Source organism: Microcaecilia unicolor, chromosome 2 (assembly GCF_901765095.1).
Source record: "Microcaecilia unicolor chromosome 2, aMicUni1.1, whole genome shotgun sequence".
Lineage (NCBI taxonomy): Eukaryota > Metazoa > Chordata > Amphibia > Gymnophiona > Siphonopidae > Microcaecilia > Microcaecilia unicolor.
In genome coordinates, this window is record NC_044032.1 from 360,794,964 (window position 1) to 360,806,052 (window position 11,089).

Consider the following 11,089-nt stretch of genomic DNA (forward strand, 5'->3'; position numbering starts at 1 on the left):
AATATCTGGAACTCATTGCCGGAGGATGTGTAACATTATCTGGGTTTTAAAATGGTTTGGACATGTTTCTGGATGAAAGGTCCATAGTCTGCTAATGAGACAGACATGGGGAAGCCACTGCTTGCCCTAAAATTCATAGAATGCAATGTTGCTACTATTTGGGTTTCTGCAAGGTACTTGTGACCTGGATTGGCCACTGTTAGAAACAGGATAAGTACATAAGTATTGCCATACTGGAAAGACCAAAGGTCCATCAAGCCCAGCATCCTGTTTCCAACAGTGGCCAATCCAGGTCACAAATACCTTGCAGAAACCCAAAAAGTACAAAACATTCTATACTGCTTGTCCCAGAAATAGTGTGGCCTATGGACTTTTCCTTTAGGAAGCTGTCCAAACCTTTTTAAAACGCCGCTACTAAATGGACTTGGGAAAAAATCCACAATTCCAGGAATAACATGTATAGAATGTCTTTACGTTTAGGAAGCTTCCCAGGTGCCCTTGGCCTTGATTGGCCGCTGTCATGGACAGGATGCTGGGCTCGATGGACCCTTGGTCTTTTCCCAGTGTGATGTACTTATGTACTTAAGCTAATCGCCTTTACCACATTCTCTGGCAACGAATTCCAGAGTTTAATTACACGTTGAGTGAAGAAATATTTTCTTCGATTTGTTTTAAATTTACTACATTGGAGCTTCATCGCATGCCCCCTAGTCCTAGTATTCTTGGAAAGTGTAAACAGACGCTTCACATCTACCCATTCCACTCCACTCGTTATTTTATAGACCTCTATCGTATCTCCCCTCAGCCGCTTTTTCTCCAAGCTGAAGAGCCCTAGCTGCTTTAGCCTTTCCTCATAGGGAAGTCGTCCCATCCCCTTTATCATTTTTGTCGCCCTTCTCTGCACCTTTCTAATTCCACTATATATTTTTGAGATACGGCGACCAGAATTGAATACATTATAACATCCTCATTCTTTTTTTTCCATTCCTTTCCTAATAATGCCTAATATTCTATTTGCTTTCTTAGCCGCAGCAGCACACTGAGCAGAAGGTTTCAATGTATCATCAGTGACACCTAGATCCCTTTCTTGGTCAGTGACTCCTAACGTGGAACCTTGCATGACGTAGCTATAATTCGAGTTCCTCTTTCCAACATGCATCACTTTGCACTTGCTCACATTAAACGTCATCTGCCATTTAGACGCCCAGGCTCCCAGTCTCGTAAGGTCCTCTTGTAATTTTTCACAATCCTCCCGCGATTTAACGACTATGAATAACTTTGTGTCATCAGCAAATTTAATTACCTCACTAGTTACTCCCATCTCTAGGTCATTTATAAATATGTTAAAAAGCAGCAGTCCCAGCACAGACCCCTGGGGAACCCCACTAACTACCCTTCTCCAAACTGGGGCTAGATGGGATCATTGGTCTGACCCAGTATGGCTATTCTTATGTTCTTATATAACCTTCTATTGATCCCAAAATCTTAGCTAACGCCAATCTTCCATTTCTCTCTAAACTCATGAAAAGGGTGGTATTCGCACATCTGTCTAGCCATGCCAAGTCCTCCAATTTGCTTCATCCTTATCAGTCAGGTTTTTATCCAGGCCAGTCTAATCTAATCTAATTCATAGCTTATATACTGCACCTATCCCAGCAGAAGGTTCCAGGCAATTTACAATACAAAAACTCACATAAAATGAAATAAAAATGTAAAATGTATCATATAAAAATGTTTTCAACTTCTTACACAAACACATATAGTTTAATTCTAAATGAATTACACCAGGTAAATTCTTCCACTCAGAGGTAGCTTGGAAAGGAAACATGGAACTGAACCGACGTTTGAATTGTATATTCTTTATAACCGGAAATTTTAATAGAAGACTGGTGTGAATTCCGTTGAATTAAAAAAAACAGTAAGAAAAAATGTGAATAATTCTGATGTATTCCCATATAATATCTAAAAAACTATAAATACAGTTTTAAAAATTATTCTTGCACACAGAGCCAATGTAATTCCTTCAACTAACTAGAAACACTGTCATATTTTCATAATTGAAAAATAAACAAAACTGCCGTATTACTGCAATAATATTTAATTTAGCTAAGAATCTACTATTCAAACCAACATACAATGAATTACAATAATCCAAGATTAGACAAAACCAGCATCTGAACCAAAAAAGCAAAAGGAGAATTATGGAATATAGACTTTATCAGTCTTCAACTGACGCAAATGGGAAAAAAGATTTTTTTCCAAACCTGATTGATCTGGGCTTTGAAGGTTAATGAATAGTCCAAGAAACACCCAGGAACTATATGATTTCCCTCATGAATGACCTTCACTCTATCTTTGAACAAGGTAACATTCTGCTTCTTGTCTCACTTGATTTCACAGCTGCTTTCGATCTCGTGGACCACTCTTTGCTTTTAGCTAGGCTGTCTTCATTTGGTATCTCAGGTATTGTCCTTCAATGGTTCTGCTCATTTCTAAGGATCGTATCTTCCAGGTTCAGCGTCAGCTTCCAACTTCCACCTCTCACTCCCTTACTCTGGTGTGTCCCCAAGGTTCTGTGCTTTCACCACTCCTCTTTAATATCTTCTTTAGGCCCTTGGCAACTTTGATTGAGTCTTTCTCAGTTACATTTAAATATACTCAGATCATATCTTGCTTGTTTCAAACAAGACCCTCTAGCCATGGATCTGACCATTCATCAAAACTGCCTAGACACAATAGATGAGTGGCTATCCTCCAACAAACTTATTCTTATCCTTGCCAAGGACTGTGGGCCTCTGGGTGACCGTCACAGGTATCACCCAAATATTTCCCTCATTCTGGGCAATTTTTCAGTCTCCCTGTAGACTCCATGCATTATCTGGGTGTCAATCTGGACTCCCAGTTGACTTTTAATTCTCTCATTTCCTCAACTGTCCAATCTGTTTTTTCTCATGGTGTGCTATTTGCTCTCTTGTAGTTATATTGTATGTCGAGCCTGTGCTTCTCTCCTTTACTCCCTTGTTACAAATTGGTCTTGACTATTGTTATCTCATCTAGTTTTCCATCTAGTTCTCTAAAATGTCTTCAGACTGTATAAAATACAGCTATTAGGAATCCTCACTCATGCACTACTGCCAGGATCAGTCACTCCTGTTCCTATGCACCATTCACTGGCTCCTAATTTCTTTTTGTATTCAGCACAAATCCTCATACTTGCATATAAGATTCTATATCCATTCGGATCCCTTCATCATCTCTCCTCCCTGATCGCTTCTCCCTAACGTGCCCCCCCCCCCCCCCCCCCCCCCCCCCCCCCCCCACCCCCCCCCCCCCCCCCCCCCCCCCCGTGCCCTTCTTTCTGCAAATGCACACTGCCTTGTCCTACCCTCAGTCTACTCGGCATTCTCCCATCTTTTTCCAAGCCCCTATTCTTTGGAACTCTCAACCTCTGATCTGAACAGTCCTATATTAAATTCCATTCTGCCTTGAAAACTCACCTTTTTTCTCTAACATTTCCCCAAGGTTCCCTTGGGTGATGTGGGTGTTCCTTGGACAATACGGAACCTTTCCAACCTTTCTTATTTTTCCTTACTTTTCCCTCTTTACTGCCCTCTAAAATCATTGGAGTTACTTTCTATTTTTGTGTTTTTATTGTGTAAACTGCTTTGGTTGTTTAAGTGAAAGGCCTGAAGTGCATACATTTGAAAATACAAAGCATGTATATTATTGCTATTCCCACCCTAAACCCACCTCCAGGAATTCTGCTGCTGAAATGGAGTGACCAATTTTCAAACAGCCCATTTGCATGGTTAAAATACAAATGACTCTGAAAGCTGCCCCCACAATCTAAAATGCATGACACATGTCCATCATTGCTATTCCACGTGCAGAAAGCCCAGAAAATTCAACCACTCTCACTGCAAACATATTGGTACTTTATACTGGAGTTCAGCTGAGTACACACTTTCAAAGTAAGCTGGTTTCCTTCTCATTGCACCTTAAAAGTGTCCTTTTAGGTTCTTCCCCCATCCCTTTCTTTCTCCAATTGTTTTTTGTACCTATTTTTTTCCCTTTCTTTATGTTAGGTTTGAAGTCATTCACTCTCTTTTTTTTTGTTGTTGTTACATTTGTACCCCGTGCTTTCCCACTCATGGCAGGCTCAATGCGGCTTACATATTGTATACAGGTACTTATTTGTACCTGGGTAATGGAGGGTTAAGTGACTTGCCCAGAGTCACAAGGCGCTGCCTGTGCCTAAAGTGGGAATTGAACTCAGTTCCCCAGGAACAAAGTCCACCACCCTAACCACTAGGCCACTCTTCCACACCTGTTGGTGTTCCTCAGTCTTTTTGCCCTTTCTCTGCTTCCATATTTTTGGGGGGGATTTAGCTCATGCCTTTTCTGTAGTAGATCAAAGAGAGTTAACATTCAGATACAGTAGTATTTTCCTGTATCCAGAGGGCTTACAATCTAAGGAGCCCTTCTACAAAGCTGAGGCAAAAAAAGGCCTTAGCATGCCTTTACGTGGGTCTTCCCCGCGTACTAAGGTCATTTCTACCGCAGTCGGAAAATGGTCAATTTGCCATTTTCCGATTTAATGACCATGCACTAATGTTGCCCTTAGCACATGGCTATTAACAAAAATTAGCATGTTAGCCCTTACCGCCACCTATTTTGTAGGCAGTAAAGGCTCATGCACTAATCTGTTAGCATTCAGCAATGCTGACGTGCTAACATTAGTGCATAATTGCCCCCTCTCTCTACCCCGACACACCCTCTCAGTTAAAAAAAAATTTAAATATTTTTTTAAAACATGGGTAGCACTGCACTTTTGCAACCGCAGGACGCCTCAGTGCGCCCTGCGATACACCATTGTAAGCTGCAGTAAGCACACGTTAGAGCTTATCATAGCTTAGTAAAAGAATCCCTAAGTTTGTACCTGAGGCAACAGAGGATTGGGCTTCTATACTTCTATGCTCAGAAAGCTTCTGCCCAATCACCTCCTGTCAAATATTGGCTGCTATTGAATAAAGCATGCTCAGATGCTTATTAAGATGACGGGCCCTGCTTACTAAGATGCACTAGTGTTTTTAGCACACGCTAAAAATGTTAGCGTGCCTACAGAGCAGCTTAGTAAACAGGGCCCAAAGTGTCTTCTGAATACACTCTTCTGATGAAATTATAAACCCAAACTCTGCTAGTGTTTATAGCTCTTATTTCTGGTGATCCCTCCCCCATTTAAGGATCATCATATTTTGTGTTGATGATACCTTTGGATGAGGAACTAGAAATGTTTAGTTCTGTTTTTTTTTAAATTAACAAAACACCAAAACCCCATACATTTGTCTAAAATATTCTGGTTTTCTTACTTTTACAAGCACTATTTTCTCCCAGGACTAGACAGAATAAGACCTTTGTCCTAATCTATTTCTCTTGGTCAGGAATTTTTAAGAACTCCGTGTATCTTCTCCTTACCGTAGAAGAGAAATGCTCTAGTCCTGTGGTCCTCTTGATAGGTCCTGTTGATAGTGAAGAAACAAGTATCTGTGCCACACTGACCTAATCTTCCAGTCTCTCCAGTCAACGGAGACCACCAGATTAGAATGGGGTATCTAGTTGCAACATCTGAGGCTGTTAATGACGTGCTGTATGGCTCTAGCTTCTTCAGTAATAGGAAAGAATGTTGCAGCTGTGGATCTTCCTTTGAGCCAGAACGTTTAACATTGCTTTTCTCAATCTTCCCAGTTCAACCACCACCTTGGGACATAAAACAAAAATAGAATAATGAGTGATATCTGTTCCATACTATTTTGTCGTTACACCTATGGTTAGTGTTATCAACATGGACTAACTCTGAGACGTGTTATTTTACCAAAGGTCCCATTATATGCAATGAGATCAAGTTAACTGGGATTAGCAATTGTTAACAACGCCCATGATCAATTTCCTCACACTGTTCCAAACAGCACTGTAAAACTAGCATTGGAACAGCGCAGGGAAATAAAGCCCTGATGATCAGAGTTAATAGAATACACATTTAGGCGCGCTATTAGCTCTAATCATTGGGGTACTTCTACAGGATTGTGCCTGGGCATGCGCCCAAGGCACAGTCCTCCCACAAAAGTTGTTTGACAGGTCCGGGCTATCAAAAAACAAAAGCCTTGACCTGCCAAACACAAGGTCCTGTCCCCTCTCCCCCCATACGCAAGGGGCTGGAGGTCCGATAGAACTCCAGCCCCCCTAAGCCCCCCCCCCCCCAACAAGTTTGCCCAGTGGCCTTCTCCTTTCCCTTCACCCCCCCCCCCCCCCCCAGACACAGGAGACTGGAGGTCCACTGGACATCCAGCCCCCCTAACCCTATCCCCACCCACCCTGATGGTCTAGTAACCCCCCAACCCTTCCAGTATCTTTAGAAGGGAAGAAGGAGTAGCACTCCCTCCTCCTGGGATGCCACCTTTAAAATAGGTGATGCCATGTTTTGCATGCATTTACATGCTACTTGCGGTCTGAGCTGGTGAGCACATTGTTTCACGCGCTCGCTGCCTCTGATCATGTGGTGAGAGCAAATGCAGGTGCTAATACCCCCAAGCACCCGCACTTACTTCTGATCATCAGCCCCTTAGTTTGCTAAAGATCTCACCCTTCCACTTTGGCAGAGGTGGCCAGAAGGAGAGGAAGATCAAACAGGGTTCCCTGTCATCTCCTAGCCAGCTGTAGGCCACATAGGCATGGGGATGCACACACACCCACATCCCTGACAAGAGCTGTAACAATGGCCCCAACCAGGCAACAGTGCAGTGACATATTACCTGTCAGCCAGTGCCTGGTCACCCAGGGCCCATCAGCAGGGCCAAGACACATCTTGCATACCTGTAGGGAGACAACCCTCTCAGGGGACAAACATCTGTCACATCCTTGGCCCCCACTGGGGTTCCCTGCTATGTCATCTCATTGGTACCACAGATCAGAGATGCCCTCGGGTAAAAACCAGCAGCCCCCAGCTTTCCTTTTCTCTGCCTTCCAACAGACAGCAGGATCTAGTGCTCACAAATGGGGAAAGTGTGTCTAATGTCTGAGTGACTTTGGTTTGATATAACAGCTAAAGGGGAGGGCAGCCACTCAAAACTCAAAAGTCATGGATTTCAAACATGCTGACTTTAGTAAAATGGAGGAATTTCTGAAGAAAGAGTTAATAGGCTAGGAGGATATACTAGAAGTGGAAGGGCAGTGGTCCAGGCTGAAAGGAGCTATAAATATGGCTACTAACCTTTATGTAAGGAGAGTAAATAACAGCAAGAGAAAAAGGAAAACAAAATGGTTCTCCAAGCAAGTTGCTGAGAAAATAAAGGCTAAAGAGATGGCGTTCATGGAATAGAGAAAAATTCAAGAAGAGGAACACAGAGAAGAATACTGGATGAAACTGAAAAAAGCCAAGAGAGAGATACATCTGGTGAAAGCGGAAGAACAAATGGCTAGAAATGCAAGGAGGGGCGACAAGAATTTTTTCAGGTACATTACTGAAAGGAGGAAGACTAAAAATGAAATTGTGAGACTGAAAGATGCTGTGAACCGTTATGTGGATAATGATGAGGAAAAAGCAAACATGCTAAACAAATATTTCTGTTCTGTGTTCATGGAAGAAAATCCTGGAGAAGGACCACGATTAACTGGCCCCTCAGGTAGTGAGGAGATGACCAAGGAATCTGTCAGAGAGGTGTGCAGGCATACAATTTATTTTTATTTATTACATTTGTATCCCACATTTTCCCATATAGCAGTAGGCTCAATGTGATGTCTGCACATCTCAGATTCCTTGGGCATCTCCTTACCACCTGAGGGGCCGGGATGCCTCCAGGAACTGGCAAGGGCATATCTGGCGAAAGGTCTCATCTCAGAAAAGGCCCCAATCAGAGATGCACTACTGCCAGAGCCCAGCCAGTGTCCCTCTGGGGAGTTGGGGGAGGGTGGCCAGCTGAACTGAATAATGCCAGTCTTCTCGTATGTAGACACAGTAACCTGGACATGGGAAGACACATCAGTTCAGAGAAACAGCACTGTGAGTCACGGGATAGGGTTGACAGACCATCTACATCACCATTGCACTCTGAAGTCATCTGTCTCAGGGGGTTCACAATCTGTGCATAATCCTATAACAATGCTGCCTACAGAGATCTGGTCTGTGGGATAGTTGGGGTTAATGGGGCTGGATGGCACGTGACATAAGTATTTGTGGAAACCAGCATGCTGGGTCCCCAGTCCATCTCTATGCTGGAGCCTGGAACAAAGTTCCCATAACAGGTGTCCCTTCACAAAGAGGATAGGCAAACCTTTGTAACCCCCAGGAAAGGAGCAGCAGCTACTCATGTCAGCCACATTTGACCCACTCTAAGCATTGCCACGTCTGTGCTAACTAACTAGCAGTAGGAGTATAGCCCCATCTACTCCTTCTACCCTGCAGATCCACACCCATTTGCCAGACTGCACATAGCTAATCTTAGGAAAGGTTTGTTGTCTCATACTAACCACCAGTATGGTACCAACCAGCTGGTGTTTCTAGGCAGTACCCAAACTAAAGTTTACTCTCTGTTCAGCATACTGCCTTGCCCACAACCAGCATGATGGCTGAGGGCTTAGAAAGCTGCACAAACAGTTGCTTCTTATATATATATATATATATATATATACTGGACACTGTAAATGCTGGCAATGGTTTGCCATATGGCCCAAGTTTAGTGGAGTTTTACAAAAATGGAGATCTTGAGGACTGGCCACAAAAACAAGAGGCAGTTGAAGAGGGAGGTGAAGGGCAAAGCTACTACTACTACTTATTATTTCTAAAGCGCTACTAGACGTACGCAGCACTGTACACTTGAACATGAAGAGACAGTCCCTGCTCGACAGAGTTTACAATCTAATTAGGACAAACAGGACAAACAAGAGATAAGGGAATATTAAAGTGAGGATAATAAAATAAGGGTTCTGAACAAGTGAATAAGGGTTAGGAGTTAAAAGCAGCATCAAAAAGGTGGGCTTTTAGCTTAGATTTGAAGACGCCCAGAGATGGAGCTTGACGTACCGGCTCAGGAAGTCTATTCAAGGCATATAGTGCAGCAAGATAAACGGAACGGAGTCTGGAGTTAGCAGTGGAGGAGAAGGGTGCAGATAAGAGAGATTTACCCAGTGAACACAGTTCCGGGGAGGAATGTAGGGAGAGATAAGAGTGGAGAGGTACTGAGGAGCCGTAGAGTGAATGCACTTATAGGTCAATAAGAGGAGTTTGAACTGAACGGATAAGAAGCCAGTGAAGTGACTTGAGGAGAGGGCTAATATGAGCATAACGACACTGGCGGAATATTAGTCGTGCAGCAGAATTTTGAGCTGCAGAGAATCTGCCGGATGAGGATCCTGTGACCCTCAGCCCTGAGGAGCACATGGTGCACAGACCCATTCCCAGGGATTCCAACCCCCACCCAGCTTCTCATGAAGGCAAACACAAAAGGGTGTGTTCAGTGGGGTACAATCTGCACATATCCCCACAGTTACTTTGTTTCAGCATTAAAACAACAAATACATAAATAAGATAAAACAAGTCCACTGCTGTCCCGTGTGTTGCTGCTGCCCCATGTCTATGTTGTATCTTGTCCAGCAGCCAGGTCTTGCAAAAAGGAATGAGTCCTGGTTAGCAAAAACATGGGGCAGACCAGATCTCAGGTCATCTCCTTACCAGAAGGGGAAGAATAGGTTCAGAGGTCTCTGCTTACCTGGAAACAATGGCAAATAGGGACTCCAGCTGGCTCATAGCTCCCATGGTTCAGCTGGCTGATGCTGTGGGGGCATAATGGAGAGCTTAAGAGTCAGTTTCCAAGGTGTTTGGGATTCCTGACTAATAAACCACCTCCTCCTTAGCAACGTTAAGGCGTTGAGGATTAAAAATGGCTTCTAATTTGCCTTTTTTAGACATCATTCTACCCAAAAATATTTTCATGTGTCAGCCATTATAAAAAAAAAAGAAAAGTTTATCCTTCAAATATCAAAGTGCCCACAGCTGAAACGTCTAAAGTGCTCTATAAAAAAGTGCATCTCAGGATTTTCAAACCTGCACTGCCCCCACTTGCAAAGGCATCCAAAAAGAAGGTACTTAGCAGGAAGGTCAATCTCAGCGATGCTGAAATAGTGCTCCTAATGAAGAATGTAGTGATACTCCATGCCAATCGGTTTCCTCCCAAGGCACAAGCTATCTGTGCGTACAGCCGTACACCAAGAAGAAAGAATGAATGACAAGATGCCAGAGGTTTAATGCGGTCCACCACGCAAACAGAGATACAGAGGACATCAAAAGAAGATGGAGACAGCTGAAGATGTTTGTCAAGTGGAAGGCAGGAACCAACCTGCCAGGTGCAGACTCTCTGAACCTCACACACCTATGGAGTGCATGGTGTACAGGCTCCTTCCCAAGGACAGCATCCATAGCCTGGGAACCCTGTTTCAGTGATAGTCAATTGTTATTTCATGATATTTATATCTATATATGGGAAGCTTTCAAATAAATGTAAAAGCTGTCCAATAAGTTAAAAAAATATATCTTTTCTCCTCCACCTTTTAAGGCACTGCCTATCCAACTGAAACAACTTTAGACTTGTTACAGATGGATCACGCAAAGGCAGTCCCTTATTTCTAATAATATTTTGCTAGTGTGTTTTCAGTGTAGTAAAATAGTGGCAAGCTCCACACTCAAAAGGTTGTTTTGTGGCTGTACATGAGGAATTTGTGATACTGAATAAATAAGTGTATGTTTGTGTTCCTAGTCTTACATCAAAAGTTTATATAATCCTTTCAAGAAATCGTTAATCATTTAACTTGTTAGTGGAACAAAACCACAGAGGCATGGTATGGCCACATTTTCATTATGGTAATACTAGGGCCCACTAAGGAACACATTATTTTGAGTTAGTCTTCACTAGACCAAACTTGCTTTCCTTGTGCCATCACCATCCATCTGGCTAGGCAGTGTCTCAAAATGTGGAGAATGAAGGATTAAAAAAAAAAACAAAAAACATTTATATCCCATATTACCACAAGCAAACTCAGG

General features: G+C 43.0%; 1 protein-coding gene across 1 annotated transcript in view; it reads right to left on the reverse strand.

Moving 5' to 3' along the window:
• The window catches only part of FUT10 (fucosyltransferase 10), a 52,327-nt gene extending 41,859 nt beyond the window's left edge, over positions 1–10,468 (reverse strand). Inside the window, 3 exon segments of the mRNA XM_030192118.1 lie at positions 5,476–5,737; positions 9,762–9,825; positions 10,422–10,468. Coding sequence (XP_030047978.1) covers positions 5,476–5,737; positions 9,762–9,825; positions 10,422–10,468 — 373 coding nt within the window.
• Positions 10,469–11,089: the final 621 nt, after the last annotated feature.